At 39.0% G+C, this 25080-nt stretch overlaps 1 protein-coding gene across 1 annotated transcript; it reads right to left on the bottom strand.

Moving 5' to 3' along the window:
- Positions 1–12310: 12310 nt before the first annotated feature.
- Positions 12311–13692, bottom strand: LOC100662520 (olfactory receptor 10V1). Its single transcript, XM_010599139.3, is given in 2 exon segments — positions 12311–12987; positions 12990–13692. Coding segments are annotated over 2 exon segments (1062 nt in total). The 5' UTR covers positions 13375–13692.
- Positions 13693–25080: the final 11388 nt, after the last annotated feature.

The following is a 25080-nucleotide window of genomic DNA, read 5'->3' as shown; positions in this document are numbered from 1 at the left end:
GATGTTGGAGGAGAAGATAAAAAGAATTCCACTTAAGGGTCCTAGCTAATCCCTTGGGCACACAAGGTTCCTATAGCATTGGGGACTACTCAAAAAGTCCTACTAATTCAAATCAAAATTACATGGGTCAGACTTGCCTTAGCCTGAAAGAAGCTCAGATATATTTAGAACCGAAGTTGTGGTTTACAGGCACCAAATATACCAGTTACCGTTCACTGAAAACACAATCGGCCCGACTGATTGGTTGATAAAGTTGGTAGTAAGGCTTAGCAGGGTTAAGAATTTGGGCACTGGAATCCAACAGACCTGGGACCATCACCTGACTCATTTACAAGCTGTGTGATCTTGGAAAATTAATACCTGTGAACTTCAGTTTCCTCGTTTTCAAGGTGAGAATAATATTAACATCTGTCTTATAGAGCTGTTGTAAAGATTAAGTGAAGTAACGACTATAGAATGTTTTGTGCAGTGTCTGGTGTTGGTAAATATTCATTAAAGGCTAGATATTACTATGGTTGATTAAAAAAAAAACTGTACCAATGGCCCTGTGTGAGTCTGTCCATAGACTATGTGAGCGCTTATTCTGATACAAAGATGTATAAAATCCCCTATTATAATTTTTCCTGATTTCAGGTCTTTGTGTGCAACAACATGTCTTCCTGTACTTAATTATCTCCATAGGACAAAGTGTAAGTATGTTGGCCTGAAATTGTTATTATTCCAATTTTAACCAGAACAATTTAGCCCCACAGGGACTCCAATGACCATAAAGGTGTTCCTAACTCTGTCAGAAGTTTCCTGTGTAACCTGGACTAAGGATCTTTACTTTTCTGGATTTTAATTAATCTAATTGATGAATTCTTTTATATTGTATTTCCCTTTAGTCCACTTTATCCAAGAGGGAGAGGGCTGTGACTCTCATATGTCATGCAGGCCATTGTACACCCAGCACCTCTCATAGCACCTGAACACAGGAGACAAGAGCGCATGCATGAATGCATGGACAAATGACTGTTTTCTTACTTGAATATGCACAGGATGGAGAAAGTACATACTATATCATATAGCTTCATCTGGGAGATTTTAAGGTCCTTGTAACTATGGGGAAACCCTGGTGGCGTAGTGGTTAAGTGCTATGGCTGCTGACCAAAAGGTTGGCAGTTTGAATCCATCAGGTGCTCCTTGAAAACCCTATGGGGTAGTTCTACTTTGTTCTGTGGGGTTGCTATGAGTTGGAGTTGATTCAACAGCAATGGATTTTTGTTTTGGGTTTAATTATGGAGCCCTGGTGGTGCAGTGGTTAAGTGCTCACCTGCAAACCAAAATGTCGACAGGTGGAACCCAACAGCCTCTCCATGGGAGAAGGATGTAGCAGCCTTCTTCCATAAGGACTACAGCCTTGGAAACCCTATGGGGCGGCTCTACTCTGTCTTGTAGGGCCACCATGAGTCGAAATCGACTCTACAGCAGTGTAGCAAGGACTAGTCCAATGTAGATCTTATTACAGTCTTACTAAGAAATGAGAATAGTAGGGAACTTTTCCAGAACATCCTGTGAATCTTGGAGCAACAGCCAAAAGAATTTTTGTCTGATTCCTTAAGACCACATAGATTTATGTTAAATAATGGGATTTACAGGAGTTGTCGTTGGTTGCCTTTAAGTCAATTCGTATTCATGGTAATTGCCCACAAAACAGTCATTGCCATTCTTGTGACTAGATGCATAGCTGATTAGTTCTCTTTATTTTGAAATTGTCAGATATTTTTCTGCTCCGAACCCACATTGAAAATTGTTCAATGTATAGTAAAATGTTTTGATACCCTTTGCCTGTCTTTACTTGGACTAGATTGTAAGAACAACACTCTACGGTCAGGTGTCACTGGTCATCTACATAGAAAGTAAAAACAGATCAAAATTCTGTGGTGCTGCCAAGTCTTCCAGATGTTTCAGAAGCCAAAAAGGACAGAATTTTTATTATTCTAAGAGATAATTAGGGTCATCTTGATATTATCAAGAACTCTAATGGTGTATATGCTTTGCTATAATCTGTGTTTTCATAGTTAGCTCTTGAGCACAGTGATAATAAATCTGACACCCTAAAAGGCAGCTAAGAGAGATGCTGGAATTGGCTGGGAACTTACCTTCGTCTAGAAGAAAGAACCAGCCTTCTAATCCAAATGTTGTTTCTAAAGAGCCCCCTCAATCCTCAAGCCTTTACAACCTTTTTAAGGACCTTTGGGACCAATCTCTCAGGTGTCCTAGGTCCCTGCCCAGAGATAAATGGCATTAACCTTGTCGCTGTTGCTCCTGATTTCATGGAATTGAAGTTTTTATGAGCATTTCATAAAATGAGCATCTGTGAGCTTACTAACTCTAACATCTCATTTTCTATAGAAAAAAAAGTGGTGCTATCTAGAAGTCATCACTAAATTTGATAGTCATCTCTCTTATACCATTGTTGACCTTAAAGTTTTCAACAAGTATTAAATATGAGATGCTTTGATCTTCACTAGCCACTGATATTTGCAAAATTGAAAATATCATGAGAGATAGTATTCGGAAATATGTTCAGTAAATTTATTACTGCAAACATGTAGCACTACTTCAATACTAATCTCATACAAGATTTTAGGAAACTAAGGTTTTTAATTCTTCATACATTGAGTTTCCATCAATATTATATTCCTTATTGTGTTCGTCAGTCAATTTCAATTATGAATTTTTACATATAGCTGCCAGTCGTGATTATGAATCACTTCATAATTCTTCAAATTGTACATATCAACTAGGATGCTGAAAAAGCATGAAATTCTGTTATAGTATAAACCTTTCTTATAAAAGTAATATTGTTATACTCAATAAAGAAAAACAATAAATTGATTTTGAAATTACATTTATTTTTTCATTGTGCTTTAGGTGAAAGTTTACAGAGCAAATTAGTTTCTCATTAAACAATTAATACACTAATTGCTTTGTGACGCTGGTTGTCAACCCTGTGCTGTGTCAACACTCCCCTTCCCCACCCTGGGTTCCCTGTTTCCATTCGTCCAGTTTTCCTGTTCTTTCCTGCCTTCTCATCTTTCCTTTTGGGCTGGTGTGCCCATTTAGTCTTATGCACACGATTGAACTATGAAGCACGTTCCTCTCGTGTGTTATTATTTGCCCTGTAGACTTGAGATTACATTTTAGATAAGAGATGAGCTAATTGTGGGATTCACAGTTGAAATGAGTCTTACTCTGTATTTATGTATTTAATTTTCTAGGTTGGAGAAGTTGCCATCAGGTTCAGAGACTGAAAATTTTACTTGGCATTGATAATATTTTGCCATGGTTTATTTTTCTTGAAAGAATTTCTTAGTCCTTCAATGCTTTCAAGGGCATTATGTACACTGAATTTTGGTGCCCGCACCATATTGCTTAAAAGATTAATTTATGTAAAATATCATGCCAAATTATAACACAACAAAATGAATTTGAGAGTATATATTTTCTAAAGTACACCTTGGGCTTGCATTCTAGAAACTATATCCTTATTACTGTCTTCAGCAGTTTCTTAAACAGCATTGTCTACTGCCTCTATTATGTTTTTAGAGGCATGATGGCAAGCCAACTTGTCTAGTATGTATTGACCACAGCCTCAGACTTGTATTTAGTACGTATGTCTTCAGTACATTCCAAGGTTTTGTTGGAATTGAGAAACAGTTTTGTATCTCTTGGATGATTTAAAAAGTCACTGTTGTCAAAAGAGAATTTTGCTACATTGTTCACTCTAGAATGATCTAGACTATTTTAGAGGATCTTTTATTGCGACCTATCATGTATTCCATACAAATGTGTGCCATTGTCATATTTCACATCCACTTAAATTATTTTTGTCTGGATTAAGATCTTGTAAGTAGTCTACTAAAAATGTTAGTATTCCTCCTCTAGTTATGTCATTGACTAGAAAATTTCCTTTGATAGGTTTCATAGAAAAATGCTTTCATTTTGTAAATTCACAGTATCTCTTCCACATGATTTACATTAACCAAAAAAAAAAAAAAAAAAAAGACCCAAACCCATTGCTGTCGAGTCAATTTCAACTCATAGAGACTCTATAGGATAGAGTAGAACTGCACCATAGTTTCCAAGGAGCATCTGGTGGATTTGAACTGCTGGCCTTTTGGTAGCAGCTATAGCACTTAACCACTACGCCACCACGGTTTTCTGGTTTACATTAGGCATTGTATATAAAATATCTGAGTAAATTTAGCATTTCTTACTTTATCTGAGATGCTTTCATTCATTACTGCAATACTATTTGGTATAATGTCTTCTGTGTAAGTATTTTCTTTAAACATGAAACTCTTTAATAATTATGAATTAGCTTTATAATGAAACTAATGATGTTAAATTTAAACCCTGGGCAAGTCAGGTTAGTTATTTGAATACGAGATATTCTCCAACTTTCCTATTACTAGCTTACTAAAGAGAAAGCATAAAAAAGTAGGAAAAAACAAAAAACAACATGCTTGTCCTCAGAAGACCTTGAGAAAATCACTCTCATACTCACAGAATTGTGGTGTACTTCTTATTTGCCAAATGAGGGTGATATAATACCAACCTAGGAAAATTTTGGACTTAAGGGTCGTGTATATGTGAAAACATTTTGTAAATAAAAACTTGCTATACAACTGTAAAATATTATTATTGTTTCTGAGACCAAATTCCTAGTTAGAACCTGAAGGTTGATATCTATAATGGCATTTTCTGAATAGCAGGCTGTGGGAAAATGTCTCATTCTTTAATTTCATGTGGACAATGGGAAAAAACATTGGGCTGACGATCAGGCTGGCTTGAATTCTAGTTCTGGTGTTGCCACTAACTAGCCTTGTGACCTGAGAGTCCTGCCTACATTTTCCTATTTGCAAAGTTAAGAGGCCAGGTTAGCTGATCTTTAAGGGTCGTCCGTCTATGACAAACAATAGATGGCAAACTGACTGATCTAAAACTGTGGAACCAATAAGTAATTTTCCCGGAAGGAATAATGCCAGCATCTGCTCAGTTGTTAGCTTGATTTGTTTATTGTGTCCTGATGATATTCATATTCTATGGCAAATTTAGTGAGGAGAAATGGACCAATTAAAATGTGAGATCCAAGTTTATACAAAGCAAGTGTCAGAGTAGGTCATCAAGTTTCACATTTAGAACCATGCAGATATACACAAACAGGTCGTTCTGGAGGCTTGTAGGCTGCCTTCAGTGTGAGCTGGGCTTAGAAGATTTAAGTTGAAGTTTTATTTCTGCTATATACTACAGGGGGACTTTGGGAAATCCTTTAACTTTCCTGATCCTCCATTTCCCATTCTGACAAATGTTTATTATAATTTCAGTTTCATGGATCTGCTGTTAAAAGGATAAAATTGCTAATTTTGGGGGACAGCTTTGTATATGGAAAAGCACTGTACACTTGGAAAAGACTATTACTTTGATGTTCAAAGAGGCCAGTCATCTAGAGGCATGGAATAGACTCCTGTTTCCACTTAATAAATGGGGCTGGTAAAGGGAATAAGAGGCGTTGGGTATTAAAAAAAAGAAAAAAGAAAGAAAAATAATTAGTTTCAAAACCTGGGCAGACACCAGAAATGGAAGTTGGAGTTTTGACTCTTGACACTAGAACAAGATATTTGTCAGGAGACCAAGGCTTCTGCTTGATAATTATCTACCCCTCCGATTCATTACCCTGGGCCTTATTAGATGAAGCTAGAACCTTTAGGGATATCTATGTGGGCATGCTATAACAATTCTCAAATGACACTGTGACCTTACGGTGTAATCGTCAGACTTAAGTATAAAGTTAAATTTGTATTCAATTAACTCTAACAAAGAGCTCAGACAATCATCAGAGGCAAAGACTTGGCACACATCAAAATAAAACAGGTTGACTCCCAAATATTGAGATCAATGATTCAGATATTTGCTTGTTCCATGCGTAAGCACAACTCATTTTAGGACTCTGCACAATTTTATATTCTTGCCTCTCTTTCTCAGGTTTTGCTTCGTAGTCCAAATTAGTCTGGAAGTTCCACTGAAACCTGTTAGCATCATAGCAACATGCAAGGCTCTGCGGACAGAGGGGTGGTGGCCATGCAAGAATTGCAAAGGCCAGGAATTGAACCTGGGTCTCCTGCATGGAAGGCAAGAATTTTACCACGGAACCACCAGTGCTCCCACTGTCACACCCAGTTTTTTCAAATAACGAAAAAGTCACATGACAACATCTAACTTCCAAAAGTCTTCAAATGAAACCCCCTTTTGGGGGAACATTTCTTCCCTAATCAGATGCCCATAGCGTTGAAGTACTTGGTCTTTCTGCCCTATTTAGGAAAACAGAAGGGAAATTGCTGTCCCATTTCTTCATGCCCAAGTTGTTCTATTTTGCTTGCTAAGAAGCAGCTAATAAACTATTGCCGCCAGAAGCTTCTCCAATGGGAGGAGAAATACCTAGCACAATGCCAGAAGTAAATAGGAAGTGGGAGTTAAATAAATGAGTAAAAGTTAGCACTTAAAGTTATCTTGAATATTAACAAGCTCTTGATTTCTAGATACTGAAACTCTGGCCTGAAAGATGAAAATGACCTTCCCAAGATTACAGAGCTCCTAGAAGCCATGCCTCCTGGGCCTCAGTCCCATGCTGTCCCTGCTAGAGAAGCAATGGAAGATTCTCCAATGCCCAATCAACTCCCTGCTGCCTGTTGCGGTGACCCATAGCTCCTCTCATCTTTTTATAATCCCAGAGTGTCTCAGTTATCTAGTGCTGCTATAACAGAAATACCCTAAGTGGATGGCTTTAACAAACAGAAGGTTATTCTCTCACATTTTAGGAGGCTAGAAGTCCGAATTCAGGGCTCCAGCTCCAGGGGAAGACTTTCTCTCTCTGTAGGCTCTTGGGGAAGGTCCTTGTCATCAACCTTGTCCTAGTCTATGAGCTTCTCAGTGTAAGGACCTCAGGCCCAAAGGACGTGTTATTTTCCTGGCTCTTGTTTCTTGGTGGTATGAGGTTCCCATGTCTCTCTGCTCACTTCTCTCTTTTGTATCTGGGAAAAGGTTGACTTAAGACACAACCTAATCTTGTAGATTAAGTCCTGCCTGATTAACATAACTGCCTCTAATTCGGCCTCATTAACATCACAGAGATAGGATTTATAACACATAGGGAAATCACATCAGATGACAAAATGGTGGACAGTCACAAATACTGGGAATCATGGCCTAGCCAAGCTGATACACATTTTTGAGAGGTAAGATTCAATCCATAACACAGTGGTTCCTCAAATACCTTCCTTTCTTCTATTGACCCTACCCCCGCCTCTCGCCTATCTTGTTTACTCCGGTATCTTCTGACTCATCTTTTCTCCATTATTCCTTTTCCATCCTGGATAATAGAATTTCTATTTCCTCTGCTCATGAACACTGTAATACCATAAAAGAGATGGCAAGAAAACTGGGAGTCTGGGGATTTTTTCTGGGTATGGTTGCAGAGCATGTCTGTTCATCTAGTTCTCTAGAATTATTGGAATAAAGGGGAGCAACATCAATAACACCAGCTCTAAAGCTTAGTGAAAGCTATAAATTCTCAGAATTTTCTGTAAATGACTGAAGTTTTAAAAAACCCTTGCTAAAATTGAGTTTTATATATAGCAAATGTATGATCCTCACTTCACATGCAATAATGATACCTACTCATTCTCTTCAAATGCATATTTAATAGTCTCCATTTATATTTTTATTATATATAGGTTTTAGGGAACATAGGGTTTATAAGATACTAAAATAAAATAAAACATTTAAAAATTGGCATTAGCAATAAACCCCAAACCAAACCCACTGCCATCGAGTCGATTTCGACTCATAGTGACCCTATAGGACAGAGTAGAACTGCCCCATACGGTTTCCAAGGAACACCTGGTGGATTTGAACTGCCGACATTTTAGGTTAGCAGCTGTAGCTCTTAACCACTATGCTACTAGGGTTTCTGTATTAGCAATAGATGTTTCAAAATTCTGTTTATGAAAATGCATATTTATTAGTAACATTTTAAAAATCTGAAAACTAGAAAACAATTATCTCCAAAGAAAGTCCTGTTCAATTCCATAAATATTTATGGAGTGCCCTCATTGTGAAAGGAGTAGTAAGGGTTATAAAGATACAAAAAAGTGCAAAACACATCCCTTTATGAAAAACTATATATTTTATTAGAATTTTATGAGACAAGATCATGCAGTCTATTAAGATGTAATTTGTCACTTGATAGCAAATCAGTTGAGTCTAATAAGCACTACCCACTGTACTAAAAAAAAAAAAAGCCAAGCTCACTGCCATAGAGTTGATTCCAACTCATAGTGACCCTATAGGACAGAGTAGAACTGCCCCATAGGATTTCCAAGAAGTGCCTGGGGGATTTGAACTGCCAGTCTTTTGGTTGGCAGCCATAGCTCTTAACCACTATACCACCGGGGCTTCGGCCCATTGTACTGATGCTAGGAATTCAAAGATGAATACCACACTCTCCCTTCCCAAGGCATTCGCAAATATTGAAGTGTTTCCTTCCCAGTCCAGATGAAGCCACACATATAGAAACGAATTATAACCTACTAGAGGGTTTCTGGAATCCACTAGGTGCTCCTTGAAAACTTTATGGGGCAGTTCTACTCTGACCTATAGGGCCACTGAGTTGGAATCAACTCTATGGCAAAGGATATGGGTTTAGAGGGTTTCTGAAGCCTTAGTGGCACAGTGGTTAAGAGCTCATCTGCTAACCAAAAAGTCAGCAGTTCAAATCCACCAGCCACTTGGAAACCCTATGGGGCAGTTCTAGTCTGTCCTATAGGGTTAAACGAAAAAAACCAAACCCAGTGCCGTCAAGTCGATTCCAACTCATAGCGACCCTATAGGACAGAGTAGAACTGCCCCATACGGTTTCCAAGGAACACCTGACGGATTCGAACTGCCGACCCTTTTGTTAGCAGCCGTAGCACTTAACCACTATGCCACCAGGGTTTCCACCTATAGGGTTGCTATGAGTCAGACTGGACTTGACAGCATCAGGTTTGGTTTTTGGCTTTTTTAGTGGGTTTCTAAAAAATAAGATAGCAATGTCAATGCCAAACTCTGGTAAAATTCTGGAAATGGATGACTGAACATGTAATTCGTAAGTATTTTGAAAAAAAACCTGGTGATTACTAAGAGCCCATATGAAGTGAACCATGATAAATCATGCCAAATGCACCTCATTCTTAAAATAAGGCTTCTGAATGGTTAAATTTAGACATAAATAGATTTATATTTATTTTGAGGTGTATTTTAATTGTATGAGAGAATTTGATATGATTCTATGATGTCCTTGGAGAGATGCTTTATTACAGATTGGTTAAATCAGCTATATTTTGCTGCAAAATAAACCATTTTGCCTTTTGGCTATTGTGATAGTGCTGCCATGAACACCCTAAATGCCCATCAACAGATGAATGGATAAACAAAATGTGGCATATACTTACAGTGGAAAGAAATGCAGTCCTGATATATACTACAACGTGGATGAACCTCAAAAACATTATGCTAAGTGAAATAAGTCAGTCGCAAAAGGACAAATATCGTGTGACCCCTCTTACATGAAATATCTAGAATTTAGCAAATGTATAGAGACCAGTTTATTAGTACTTACCCGGGGTGGGGGTCAGGGAAGAGAATTCATTGCTTAGGGGGCACTGAGTTTCAGTTAAGGGTGATGGAAATATTTGGAAATAGACAGTGGTGATGGTTGCTTCCATGGGCAGTGGGATTGTGAATCCAAGTAAAATGAAATCCTCGACAACTTCAACATCCTCTCCATTTATCATGATGTTGCTTATTGGTCCAGTTGTGAGAATTTTTTTTTTGTCTTTATGTTGAGGTGTAATCCATACTGAAGGCTGTGGTCTTTGTTCGTCATCAGCAAGTGCTTCAAATCCTCTTCACTTTTAGCAAGCACGGTTGTGTCATCTGCATATCGCAGGTTGTTAATGAGTCTTCCTCCAACCCCGATGCCCCATTCTTCTTTGTATAGTCCAGTTTCTCAGATTATTTGCTCAGCATACAGACTAAATAAGTAACATAAAATTTATGTTACTAAAATACATATTGCCAGGCAGAATTGAAAGCAATATAGAAGTTTTATTTGATTCCCAAGTTATGAGGCTAAAGAGATCAAGACGAATTAATGAAAACACAGTTCACAGATCGTAAAAAATAACAGACAAAATATTTCCAGTGTATTATGTTTATTTCTGGGTGAAATAAACAACTGGGCACCATAGGCTAGTAAGATGGAGGATGTGGAAGTAGAGAAAATTTACAAAGTAATTGTTGTGATGAGAAGATTCAAATATAATTTCCTTGGAGGAAAAGTTGGTAGAGTACTTGCTTTTTAAGAGTGGTAATGTAGAAAATAACTATAGAGGGTAAACACAGGACCAGTGGGAGGAAGTCGTTGGTAGACTTTAACTTGAAATTATTTATAGTACTTTGATAACTAGAGTTGTCCAACGAGGAATGGAACATCTTATGAGTTAAAGATCTCTCTCGCTGTAAGCTCCAATGCAGTGTGGATGACTAAGAGATGCTGTAGGAGAGGTGCTTGAAGAATCCAAGATTCAATGATGCCCACAGACTTCCTCTCCTTTATTTTCACTTATTAAATTAAATAACATTTTCCTCCATTATTATTATTTTCTTACTAGGTGCTCTTTAAAAGTTATGAACACCATCATTGGTTTTCATTTTGCTTACCAAAACAAAAAAAAAATTTTTTTTTTTTTAAAGAGCTTTCCTTTCTCTTTGCTAGCTGCAAAACTTCCTTCTCTGCCATTCAGTGTCTGCATGACCAACATTTGGAATATAATTTCATGGCCCTGGAAGGAAATTTGAAATCATTGAGTTCAGCCCTGCCACTTCAGAAATAAGAAAACTAAACCTTAGTGAGATGAGACCTGGCTGAGGTTACACATACCCCTATCGGCAGAGCAAGCCTGGAACATGGACACGTTTTTTGTTAGGTACTTTAGTTTCTTTTTTTGAAAAATGAAGACAATGATACTTTCTAGGGATATTAAAAGGGTTAAGTGAGATAATCTACATGAAGTGCCTAATATATATAGTAGGTGACCATCTGCTGTCATAGAAATACAAGTGGGTGGCTTGTATTTATTTTCTCACGGTTCAGGTGTCATGGATTGAATTATGTCCCCCTGCAAAAATGTGTGCATCAATTAGGCTGGGCCATGATTCCCCTATGCCTCTATAATGTTAATGAGGGAAGATGGGGTAGCAGCTGTGTTAGTGAGGCAGGGCTCAATATACAGGACTGGATTGTGTCTTGAGGCAATCTTTTAAGATATAAAAGATAGAAGCAAGCAAAGAGATGGAGGACCTCACACCACCAAGAAAGCGGCACCCGGAGCAGAGCCTGTCCTTTGACTGAGCCTGAGAAGCTCCTCAACCAGGGGAAGATTGAGGACAAAGACCTTCCTCCAGAGCCAACTGAGAGAGAAAACCTTCCCCTGGAGCCAACGCCCTGAATTTGAACTTTTAGCCTACTTTACTGTGAGGAAATAAATTTCTCTTTGTTAAAGCCACTTGTGTTATTTCTGTTACAGCAGCACTAGATGACTAACACAGGAGGTTAGAAGTTTGAATTCAGGGTGTGTCCCTAGGGGGAGGTCCTCCTTTGTTTATTTCAGCTTCTGGTAGCCAGCAATCCTTGGAGTTCCTGGGAGTTCAAGATTCATCTACCTCCGTCATCAGATAATGTTTGCCTTCCCCCATGCCTGCATGCATGTCTCGGTGTCTATTCTCGTCTTTTTATGACTCAGAAGTGATTCAGTTTTGGATTCACCCTACATTGGTATGATCTCAACTGATTGGTTACATTAGATTACATTGCATTATGAAAGGTGATTATCTTAGATTAGATTACATCCCCAGGTATAAGGTTTAGGATTCCAGCACGTATTTTGGGGGGACACAATTCAATCCATAACAGTGTCCAATAAATGTTGACTCTCCTCTTTAATCCATGCCCCAGGACATCATGTTGTCCTAGGTGTTTCAGCTTTATTTTCAATAAGATAGTGGCGTTCACTTTCTCTGGATCTTCCAGAACCAGGGGCCATATGTCTCAGTTTGCTGAGGACATTTCTAGCTTATGCCTGTTGCCACAGCATAATTATTAATAGTATCCCATTTCACTCTCAAAAGTGTCCCAATGTAAATGATAAGTCATGGGGTCATCTACCTAGAACTTTCTCAGAGTCTTCCTCAAGGCAACTTTCAGGTCCTTGTTCCTCATACTATAGATCAAAGGGTTTAAAATAGGGGTGATGAAAGTGTAGACCATGGACACCACCCGACCCATCTCAGGAGAGTATCTGGAACTAGGAGAAAAATATATGTAGCTGGTGCAGCCATATTGCAGGAGGACCACTATGATGTGAGAGGAGCAGGTGGAGAAGGCTCGGTGGCGCCCTTCTGCTGACCGGATCCGTAAAATGGCTGCCACGATGAAAATATAGGAGATGGAGATCAGTGAGAGGGGGATACTTAGGACAATGAAGCTGATGATAGACAGGGCAGTCTCGTGAACATGTGTGTCTGCACAAGCCAGGCGCATGACTGCAGGCATGTCACAGTAGAAGTGGTAGATCTCATTGTTGTTGCAGAATGGGAGATGGAAGATTAAAATGGTCAGTGGCAGTGACAGCAGGAACCCCAGCACTAGCGACCATGCCACCAGTACCACACACAAGGGCCAGCTCATGAGAAGGGTATATCTCAGAGGGTAACAGATTGCTATAAGCCGGTCATAAGCCATGACTGCAAGCAAGACGCAATCAGCACCACCCAAGAAGACAAAGAAAAACATTTGGGTGCCACATCCAGTGATGGAAACAGAAGTTTTGCCCATAGACAGAAGTTAGCTAAAGCCAGTGGGGCAATACAAGATGTATAGAAGATTTCCAAAACTGCCAAGTTAGACAAGAAAAAGTACATGGGAGTGTGGAGGGAGTGGTTGCCATGGACAGTGACTGCAATGGTAGCGTTTCCACTGAGGCTGATCAGGTACATCACCAGGAAGGCCACAAAAATCACCATCTGCACCTCAGAGTGAGTTGAGAATGGACAAAAAAAGAACTGTGTCTTTGAAGTTTTATTTATTCCTTCCATGAGTAGCATATTGGATCTGCTAATAGGAAAGATGATGTGAGCCTCTAGGCATCTCTCATTTAATGTGACATTTTCCCAAGTCCTCTGTTTCAATGTTAGAGCCCTTTTCTGAGGTACCTCCACACTTAGATGCATAACTTCATTTACAGCTGATTATATAACTTTTAAAATTCGCCACCCTCTTACTTTTCCTCCCCATCCCTAAATATCAAAGACTGAGAAAGCCTCAGAGGTGGGAACTTTGATGATCTTTGCTTTAATACCAGTGCCAAACTTGGCATGGTGCCTGATATAGCAGGGTTTTCAAGAGATATTTGTTGAAGGAACTAATAAATAAAGTCAATTTATAGATGTTCAAAGTTATAAAATTGATAGAGTATGAATTCATTTGTGAAACACGAAAATTGAAACTTTAGGAAAGTTTGTGAAGACGGATGTCATGATTTAAGGAGACCCAAGTCCTGAAGCCTTGAGTGGTGTCCTAAGAGTTTTCCATAGATGCCCCAGGCAGCTGCAGTTTTATGCTCCTGCCTCTTGGTGGCCAAGAGTCCAGTCTCAAAACCTGGACAATAGCCTGGGATTGATACAGTTAATATGAATTACTCAATTCATTAGGACTTTGGGGATAAAATGTCCCAGTGATGGGTTCTGTTCATGTTCTCTTTAGCTACCACTTACTTGGACTAGATAAATCCACCCTACCACCTGGGCATAAATTCACCTAATCTCCTCAAACCACTTGTGTTTCAAGCAATGGGTAGCTCGCATTGGCTTCATTTCATTATAAGGTTGGGAAACTCAGATGTGGAGAAATACTGTGAAATGCAGGATAAGAATAAGAAATGAAAACACTGCAGTGTCTATTCACTACTGTTGTCTTTTTTGGCCTACATTGTGTGCTTAAACCTGGAAAAAAAGAAAAAAGACACCTGGCCTATGCCTAAATTTATTCCAAAAAGCAAGGCACGCTTGTTTTTGTTAGTTACTGATGACAAGATAAGGAGCCTTGGTGGTGCAAACAGTTAAGTGCTCAGCTACTAACTAAAACGTTGGGGGTTCAAACCCACCCAGCAGCTCTGCAGGAGAAAGATCTGGCTATCTGCTCTAGTAAAGACTACAGCCAAGGAAACCTTATGGGGCAGTTCTACTCTGTCATATGGGGTTGCTATGAGTTGGAATGGATTCGACGGCACACAACAAAGACAAGGTAAATGTGTAAGTTAGATTCTATCTGGAAGCTGTATGAACTCTAGAACATAGGAAGTGTTTTTGTTATAGCAAATAGATTATCAACCCAACAAAACTTTGAACATACAATGCCAAAATATTAACCAAAAGTTGGACATCATGCAAACGAATAGTTGCGTGCTTTGCTGATTTCATTTTTAATGCAAACTTGAAGGGGTGCTAATGTTTATTTTGATCAATGCATGCCTCCTAAACTGGAAGGTGTATATTCTAGAATCTAGAGGGTAGAAAGCCTGTTCTGGGAAAAATGAACTCACAGTATCAATGTGGCATAACTTTTTTCAAGGGTCAATTTTAACTTAAAAATGTTTGAAAGATGATTTTATATCCAAACAAACATGGAGACAGTATAAGGTAGAAGGACGACTTGCATGAATTTTGAGGGATAAAAACATAGGATTTCAAAGAAGTTTCTTACTTCTGGCTAATCTCCCACTCCTCAGGAATATAAATTATTTCTCTTTCTAATTAGAGTACTTAAACAGAAGTTTTAGATGTGCTGAATTAGACTATACACTGGCTATTACCCAAAGGAAAATACAATCCCCCAAGCCTCCCAACTGCATAATCCTGACTTGAATTAGTTTCTCCCTTATTATTCCAAAGAAAATAACTAAAGTAGTAGCTACCTTCTTCTAAGATAGGTATGGCCCAGAGAAATACTCCTAGGGAATAGCTAGTCTTTGGAAAGATGGTTTATCATCTCTTGAGACTTTATTATTCTGCAACCAAGAAAACGGCTCTACAAGCTCTTTGTCCTTAATGTAATTTCTGAACAAGTTGACCAGTGGCCTCAGAAAAGTCACAGATGCCCATAGAGTCAGAGTTCTACCAGGTCACCTGGTCCGTCTCTTTTAAAGAAATGGCAAACCCAAGGTTGCATAATTGGGTCAATTTTTTTTTTTTTTAATGCATCTGTTAAAGTACAGGCACTCTAGAGGACTCAAAGATGTCCCAGATGTCATTTACCCTCTGGAGTAAAGGGAAAAAGACTTCAGCCATTTTCCTTTATTCTGATTCTGTTTGCAACACCTTTGCCCCCTCTCTTGCCAGTTTCTCTCAATTTAAATTATAGGCAACATTTAATCATAGGGGGGTAAAGGTAGATGCAAGGAACTTCAGATTACTGAACACCGCAAAGAAAAGAGGGAAAACCTGAGTAGTCTTTAACAAAGTCAATAAAACTCCGTCTTTGGTTATGCAACAATATAACGTATAAATAAGGCATACAAAATTTGGGAGAAATAAGAATATTTCTAAGAAAGATGGTAGAAAGCAGGCTATACTGGAATTAAATGATGTGAGTTCAAATTCCAGCTTTGCCACTTACTGGCTTTGTGATCTTGGGAAGTCCATTGCCCTCTCTAAGACCCTATTTGCTCACAATAACCCCTTGTTACTTTACAAGGGTATGGTGAAGTGCAAATGAAACAACACCTACAAAGAACCTAGTAGAACGCCTGACACATGTATCAACTGCTTAATAAGTATATTGGTTCTCTGATTCCTTCATTATTTATCCTGAGACTGAACAAGAGTTAAATTGCATGGTACATGGGATACCTGGCAGGCCTGTCTGGTATTTCTTGGGAGCGATTTTATATCACACCTGGTTCCACTACTGGTTTTATATATCACCTTATACTTCAGAATCCGTCTTTAAATAGGGTGAAGAATGGCCACTCTTTCATCTACTCATAAACCAGCCGTTACTATGAAAAGTTTGTTTACAGAAAATTTTTGCACCTTAGGTGTATCTATATGACCTACTTGACCTGGATGATACATATATTAGCATACATTTAGAGTCATTTGAAGAAGGAAATGAAGGTGGGGATTTTGGTTGTGGGATGAACAGAGAAGGGTCAATGTTATAACTATCAGTCACAGAGCTAAAGCCCTGCTAGGAGCACCGGTATCTGTGGCTTCATACCGGTTATAGCAGAGTCAGGCACTATCTATTGGTACCTATTCAAAGAAAATGTTCTGACATCAGAGGTACACAAACAAAAGAGGTATTTTGTCCTTATAAGATATTCCTGAATAACATTTTCAATATATCTGGGGAAATTCTTGTGCGTACTTTCTGGAAGCAGCGTCTGGAAAGAGGGAGAGACAAAGCTGTATTCTTTTACTGCTAATATATTGTAAACAGTGCTGCAGTGAACGTGGGTGTGCATGCGGCTATTTGTGTGAGGACTCTTATTCCTCTAGGATGTATTCCAAGGAGTGGGATTGCAGGATCGTATGGTAGTTCTATTTCTAGCTTTTTAAGGAAATGCCAAATCGATTTCCAAAATGGTTGTAATGGTTGTACCGTTTTACATTCCCACCTAGTACTGATATATTGAACCATATGAAGTTGCTGCTTCTGAAGGTCAAAACGGTAACATAGGCAATTTCACATGTTCAAGATAATACTTTAAAAGTGTACTTTGAGTATATCAAATGAGACATTTAGACAGACAGCAAAAAGATATTATTCTCCTACTGCATAATAATGCGTAAAATTTACTGGGTACTTACTGAAAATCTATGTTGTTGCTGTTAGCTGCCGTCTAGCCGGCCCCTGAATCATGGTGTCTCCATGTACACGGGGATCAGACTCTTGTGATCTGTAATGTTTTCGATTGGCTGATTTTTCAGGAGTAAATCTCCAGGCTTTTCTTTCCAGTCTGTCTTAGTCTGGAAGCTCTGCTGAAACATGGTCAGCATCACAGTAGCACAAAAGCCTCGACTGACAGACAGTGGCGGCTGCACGTGAGGTGCGATGGCTCAGAATAGAACCCGGGTCTTACGCATGGAAGATGAGAACCCTTAACACTGAATCACCACTACCTCCACCCCCATACCCTGAGACCTATCCACTGGGCTCATCATTTTTAGCCCTATGCAATAGTTTCCTTTATTATCAGTATTTTTTTCAGATGAGTGCATTGAGACTTAAAGCGTTTCTCTAACTTTCCTAGCTAGTAAATGACCGAGAAGCATGTAAGTCTCAGGTTTCTCTGAAGCAAGTCTAAGTTTCTATCATTAAAATAAACTGTCCCTCACTGAGCATTGTCGTATGTGCAAGGCTGAATGATTGGTGCCTTACAGAGGCAAATTCCTCTAATTTTAATTGTTCTTTACCAACAAACTCTCACTGTGAAGTGATGTGTCACAGCCTTCCTCAGATCATTATAAAGGCACCACATTTTGTAATCTTTCTTTTTGCTCCCCTTTTTCTTTTTATCTCACCACCGACTCGTTTAATCAACAATCTTTATTTTAATAAATTTTTTAAAACAAATATTCAGTAAGGCACTACTCTAGGTAATTCTTCTTTGGTCTTCCTACAATGTTGAATAGACCACGGGCTGCCAGAATAATGAACAAATCTGTCTTGGAAGAGGGTCATTAGAGAAGAGAGGGACCCTCAATGAGATGAACTGACAATGGACTCAAGCATAACAACAATTGTGAGGATGGCGCAGAACCAGGGAGTGTTCTGTTGTATATGAGGTTGCTAAGAGTTGGAGCTGACTTGACAGCACGTAACAACAACAACAACTCTAGGTAAGGCATAGATAGCTCCAGTTTCTGTGAAGAGAGAGAAGTGTGGAGGACAAAAGAAGGCATCCATGTTCAGAGAACTCAAAATGTAATGAGAGAACTAGTAATAAAAACAGCACAAGTCAAATTTGGTTAGGTGTTGTTCTAAGAGGACAACATGCTAGGGAAGCACAGGAATGTCACCTTTTATGCAATAATGCCTTTTGAAAAATTGCATGTCATTAGGATTACCTTTTTTTTTTTTTTTAAACATATAAGGGGGATTCCCAACTGCGAAGGAACTGTCTAGTCATTCCTTTTATAATAGAAGCTGACGTTTTCTAATTTTTCAGCTTGTATAAGTTTGAAATTAGGAATGATTCATTAAAAAAAAAATGTAGAGAACCCCTTGAAAGTGCTCCCATTCTGTGTATTTCAGGACTGGTCAGTGTGGAGCGCATCTTCCCTGACCTAGAGTGTGTGATGTCCTGACCATTTTGAACAGATCTTCCTCTTTGCCTTTCATTGGCTTGAAGGGCATGGATTTATCAGTATGTATTTAAAAAAAATATATTTTCTTGTACCTTAGATGAAGGTTTACAGAGCAAAATAGTTTCCCACTCAACAATTTGTACATAAAATATTCCAAGATATTGGTCACAGTCCCCTCTATGTGTCAGCACTCTCCCTATTTCCTCCCTGGGTTCCCCATTATCTTTCGTTCAGTTTTCCTACCTCTTCCTGCCTTCTCATTTTTGATTTGGGGTAGATTTTGCCCATATGGTCTCATGTAATTAACTGTTCTAAGGAGCTCGTTCCTCTCAGGCGTCGTTTATTTTGTAGGCCTCTCTATTGTTTGACTGAAAAGTGGTCTCTGGGAATAGCTTCAGTTACATGTTAGAACGGTGTCTTAAAGCTAGTCATGGGGGCTCCTCCGATTTCTACCAGACTAGTAAATCTGTTTTTTGTTTTTAATGGATTTGATTTTTGTTCTATATCTTTCTCCTGCTCTGCCTGGGACCCTTTATTGTGATCCCAGCCAGAGTGGTTGGTAGTGGTAGCTGGGCACCATCTAGCTCTTCTAGTCTTAGGATCATGTAAGCTGTGGTTCATGCGGTCTATCAGTCCTTTAGACTAATTACTCCTTCGAGTCCTCAGTTTCATCCACTCTTCTTTGCTCCAGCCAGGATGAGACCAATAGCTGTATCTTAGATGGCTGCTCACAATCTTTTAAGGTTGCCATCAGTGTCTATTCTTGAGATCCCCTTAAGCTATTTGGTGTAAAGCACTGGTTCTGTGGAGGGACTGGACTATGACACTTCCTGTAAAAAGCTTCATACTTAGCCTGTATGCCCAGACTAACGTCCACCCCAAGGCTTGGTTTACTTACGTGCAAAAGACTAATCTAAAATTTGGGGTCTGGGAGGAGATTCTTGCTTTTTGCTTATGTGGACTGCAAGCCTTTGCAGATTTACTTGGATTCTTTGCTAAACACTGAGACTCCAGGGACCTACCTCAAGGTCCATCTGTCCTCAGAAGAGCCCTGGGCTGGCATGCTGACCAATTCTAGATTCATATATCTTGCAGATTCAGGGCACTATGTTGAAACACTTCTCAGGCCAGACCTGATTCTCATCAGATCAACTGTGGGACTGAGGGTATATTCCATCCTACCTCTTTCTTCTTTGCCCAAGGTAACATTTGGGCTTTGCTTATCACATCTCTATAGCCTAGAACTCACCCTTGAAGTTCCCCTGGTATTCAGACTTAAAATTTTCATTAAATAGAGACGTTCATAACTAATCCGGCTAGAGAGTCATTCTTTGTCCCATGAGATGACTGAGATCTTCTTGGGACGCATAAAGTACAATGACTGAAGATGGTGCCCCTAAGAGTAAAATTGCATGATGATGATTCCATTGGTACACCTTCCCTAGGGAATATCTTTTAGTAACTTGTTGATGAGTTCAGTGATGAGATGAGTTGGGAGAAAGAAAAATTATAGTTTTAATTTGATTTATCTAGAAATAATATTTTAAAGAAGAAAAATTTCATATATGGCATTATTGTTTTCTACCATCTAGCAATAACCCCTGCTGTCTTTGTTTCTGGGAAATTATTTTCTCCTAGTTTTACTTCTCTCTCTCTCTGATGTTCCTTCTTAGTCTATTTTCCTGCTCCTTGTCTTTTCCCAACTTCTACCCAAGCTGCATCTTGGCCCTAGGTCCTCTTTTCCATTTATTTTTTTCCCCAGGTGATCTGTTTTAGTTTGACTTTAAGTACAAGCTACTAGCTGATACTACCATGTGTCTGTCAGTTAGTCATACTGTATTTGGCAAATCTAATGCAAAAGATCTCTTTAAAGGGTTAAAAAGCAAAGATGTCACCTTAGGGACTAAGGTGCACCTGACCCAAGCTGTGCTGTTTTTAGTTGCCTCATATGCATGTGAAAAATGGACAGTGAATAAGGAAGACCGAAGACGAGTCAATGCCTTTGAATTGTGGTGCTGGTGAAGAATATTGAATATACCATGGACTGCCAGAAGAACCAACAAGTCTGTCTTGGAAGAAGTACAGCCAGAATGCTCCTTAGAAGCAAGAATGATGAAACTTCATCTCACATATTTTGGACATGTTATCAGGAGGGACCATTCCCTGGGGAAGGACATCATGCTTGGTAAAGCAGAGAAAAGTAGAGGTCAGCAAAAAAGAGGAAGACGATCAATGAGATGGAATGACACAGTGGCTGCAACAATGGGCTCAAGCATAAAAACAATTGTGAGGATGTCACAGGACCGGGCAGTGTTGTTGTACATAGGGTTGCTATGAGTCGGAACAGACTTGATGGCATCTAACAACAACGACCTGCTGATAACTGTCAAATGTGTATCTATAGCTTATCTTTGTCTCTGAACTCCAAAATTGTATATGCAGTTGTCTATCTGACATCTCTTTTTGGATCACTAAAAAGTATTTCACTTTTAACATGTCTAAAACAGAACTGCCCATCCATCATCCACCTAGGTTTTATGTATTAAATCCTTCATTTCCTGGCAGCAGTCTCTCAGCAAATAGTTGTTGAAATTAATGAATATTATTGAAAGTGAAGAGGACTTGAAGGTCTTACTGATGAAGATCAAAGACCACAGCCTTCAGTATGGATTACACCTCAACATAAAAAAAAAATCCTCCACCAATAAGCAACATCATGATAAACGGAGAAAATACTGAAGTTGTCAAAGATTTCATTTTACTTGGGTCCACAGTCAACTCTCATGGAAATAGTAGTCAAGAAATCCAATGACACATTGCATTGGGCAAATCTGCTGCAAAAGACCTCTTTCAAGTGTTAAAAAGTAAAGATGTCACCTTGAAGACTAAGGTAGCTTGACCCAAGGCGTGATCTTTTAAATAACCTCATATGCATGCAAAAGCTGGGCAGTAAATAAGGAAGACCAAAGAATTAATGCCTTTTAATTGTGATGTTGGTGAAAAATATTGAATATACCATGGACTGCCAGAAGAACAAACAAATGTCTTGTAAAAAGTTACAGCCAGAATGCTCCTTAGAAGCAAGGATGGCAAGACTTTGTCTCATGTGCTCTGGACATGTTATCAGGAGGAATCAGCCCCTGGAGAAGGACATCATGCTTGGTAAAGTAGAGGGCCAGTGAAAAAAGAGGAACAGCCTCAATGAGATGGACTGACACAATGGCTAGAACAATGGGCTCAAGCATGACAATGATTGTGAGGATGGTGCAGGACCAAGCAGTGTTTTGTTCTGTTGTACACAGGGTTGCTATGATTTGGAACTGACTCGAAAGCACCTAACAACAACAACAATGCTTCATTCAGTTTCATGAGAAACACTTGGAGAGAGGGTTTTTCTTCCTGTGTCCCTTGGAAAAATGAGGGATCATCTAGAGGTTCTGTGTTTTTTTTTTTCTTTAAAGTCATTCATGCCTAAATGAGTTGAAAATTTACATTCACAAAAAAATTCTGTACACCAATGTTTATAGCAGCTTTATTCATAATTGCCCCAAAGTGGAAGCAACCAAGATGTCCTTCAATAAGTGATTGGGTAAACAAATTGTGGTTCATGCATACAATGTAATATTACTTAGCAATGAAAAGAAATGGGCTATCAAGTAGCAAAAAGACATGGAGGAATCTTAAATGTATGTATTATGATTTCAAAGATACAACATTCTGGAAAAGGCAAAATGGTTGTTGTTTTCCAATGAGTTAATTCCCACTCGATGACCCAGTGTGATAGAGTAGAACTGCCCCATAGGAAGCAGATCACCAGAGTATCAGGGTACAAGATAAACATAGAAAAATCAGTTGGATTCCTCCACACCAACAAAAAGAACATCAAAGAGGAAATCATCAAATGAATACCATTTACAGTAGCCCCCAAGAAGATAAAATACTTAGGAATAAATCCTACCAGAGACGTAAAAGACCTATACAAAGAAAACTACAAGACGCTATTGCAAGAAACCAAAAGGGACATACATAAGTGGAAAAACATACCTTGCTCATGGATAGGAAGACTCAACATTGTAAAAGTGTCTATTCCACCAAAAGCGATCTATAGATACAATGCAATTCCGATCCAAATTCCAACGACATTTTTTAACGAGATGGAGAAACAAATCACCAACTTCATATGCAAGGGAAAGAGACCCGGATAAGGAAAGCATTACTGAAAAGAAGAACAAAGTGGGAAGCCTTACACTACCTGATTTTAGAACCTATTATACCACCACGGTAGTCAAAATAGCCTGGCACTTGTACAACAACAGATACATAGACCAATGGAATAGAATTGAGAATCCAGACATAAATCCATTCACATATGAGCAGCTGATATTTGACAAAGGCCCAAAGTTGGTTAAATGGGGAAAAGACAGTCTCTTTAATAAATGGTGCTGGCATAACTGGATATCCATCTGCAAAAAAAATGAAACAAGACCCATACCTCACACCATGCACAAAAAGTAACTCAAAATGGTTCAAAGACCTAAATACAAAATCTAAAATGATAAAGATCAAGGGAGAAAAAATAGGGACAATGCTATGAGCCCTAATACATGGCATAAACGTATGCAAAACATTACTAACAGTCACAAACACCAGAAGAGAAAATAGATAACTGGGAGCTCCTAAAAATCAAATGCTTATGCTCATCCAAAGACATCACCAAAAGAGTAAAAAGATTACCTACAGACTAGGAAAAAGTTTTTAGCTATGACATTTCCGATCAGCATCTGATCTCTAAAATCTACATGATACTGCAAAAACTCAATAAAGAAAAGACAACCCAATTGAAAAATGAGCAAAGGATATGAACAGGCACTTCACTAAAGAAGACATTCAGGTAGCTAACAGATATGTGAGAAAAATGTTCATGATCATTAGCTGTTAGAGAAATGCAAATCAAAACTACAGGGAGATTCTGTCTCCCTCTAACAACAAGAAAAAAAAATTAACAAGGCTGGCATAATTCCAAAAACATAAAATAATAAATATTGGAGAGGTTGTGGTGAGACTGGAACACTTATACACTGCTGGTGGGAATGTAAAATGGTACAACCACTTTGGAAATTGATTTGGTGCTTCCTTAAAAAGCTAGAAATAGAACTGCCATACAACCCAGTGATCCCACTCCTTGGAATATATCCTAGAGAAATAAGAGCCTTCACATGAACAAATATATGCACACCCATGTTCATTGCAGCACTGTTTACAACAGCAAAAAGATGGAAGCAACCAAGGTGCCCATCATTGGATGAATGGATAAATAAATTATGGTATATTCACACAATGGAATACTACGCATCGATAAAGAACAGTGATGAATCCGTGAAACATTTCATAACATGGCGAAATCTGGAAGGCATTATGCTGAGTGAAATTAGTCAGTTGCAAAAGGACAAATATTGTTTGAGACCACTATTATAAGAACTTGAGAAATAGTTTAAACAAAGAAGAAAATATTCTTTGATGGTTAAGAGAGTGGGGAGAGAAGGAGGGAGAGGGCTATTCACTAATTAGATGGCAGACAAGAACTATTTTAGGTGAAGAGTAAGACAACACACAATATAGGAGAGGTCAGCACAACTGGATTAAGCCAAAAACAAAGAAGCTTCCTGAATAAACTGAATGCTTCAAAAGCCAGCATAGCAGGGGTAGGGGTTTTGGGACCGTGATTTCAGGGCACATCAATGTCCGTTGGCATAATTAAATCTATTAAGAAAACATTCTGCATCCCATTTTGGAGAGTGGCGTCTGGGGTCTTAAACGCTAGCAAGCGGCCATCTAAGATGAATCGATGGGTCTCAATCTACCTGGAGAAAGGAGAATGAAGAACATCAAAAACACAAGGTAATTATGAGCCCAAGAGACAGAAAGGGCCACATAAATCAGAAACTACATCACTCTGAGACCAGAAGAACTAGATGGTGCCCGGCTACAACTGAGGACTGCCCTGACACGGAACACAACAGAGAACCTCTGATGGAGCAGAAGAACCATGGTATTCAGACCTCAAATTCTCGTAAAAAGACCAGACTTAATGATCTGGCTGAGACTGGAAGGACCCTGAAGGTTATGGTCCCCAGACCTTCTGTTAGCCTAAGACAGGAACTATTCCCAAAGCCAACTCTCCAGACAGGGATTGAACTGGACTATAAGGTAGAAAGTGATACTGGTGAAGAATGACTTTCTTGGATCAAGTAGACACATGAGACTATGTGGACAGCTCCTGTCTAGAGGGGAGATGAGAAGGCAGAGGGGGACAGAAGCTGGCTGAATGGGCACGGAAATAGAGGGTGGAGAGGAGTGTGCTGTCTCTTTAGGGGGAGAGCAACTAGGAGCATATAGCAAGGTGTATACATATTTTGGCATGAGAGACTGACTTGATTTGTAAACTTTCACTTAAAGCACAATAAAAATTAAAAAAAAAAATTTTGCAGCAGATTTGCCCAATGCAATACGTCAGTTGATTTCTTGAGTGCTGCTTCCATGGGTGCTGATTGTGGATCCAAATAAAAT

This window comes from Loxodonta africana, chromosome 7, assembly GCF_030014295.1.
Source record: "Loxodonta africana isolate mLoxAfr1 chromosome 7, mLoxAfr1.hap2, whole genome shotgun sequence".
In the NCBI taxonomy this organism is placed as follows: domain Eukaryota; kingdom Metazoa; phylum Chordata; class Mammalia; order Proboscidea; family Elephantidae; genus Loxodonta; species Loxodonta africana.
Note: the sequence above shows the minus strand (reverse complement) of the source record. Positions and strands in the feature narration are given on the sequence as shown.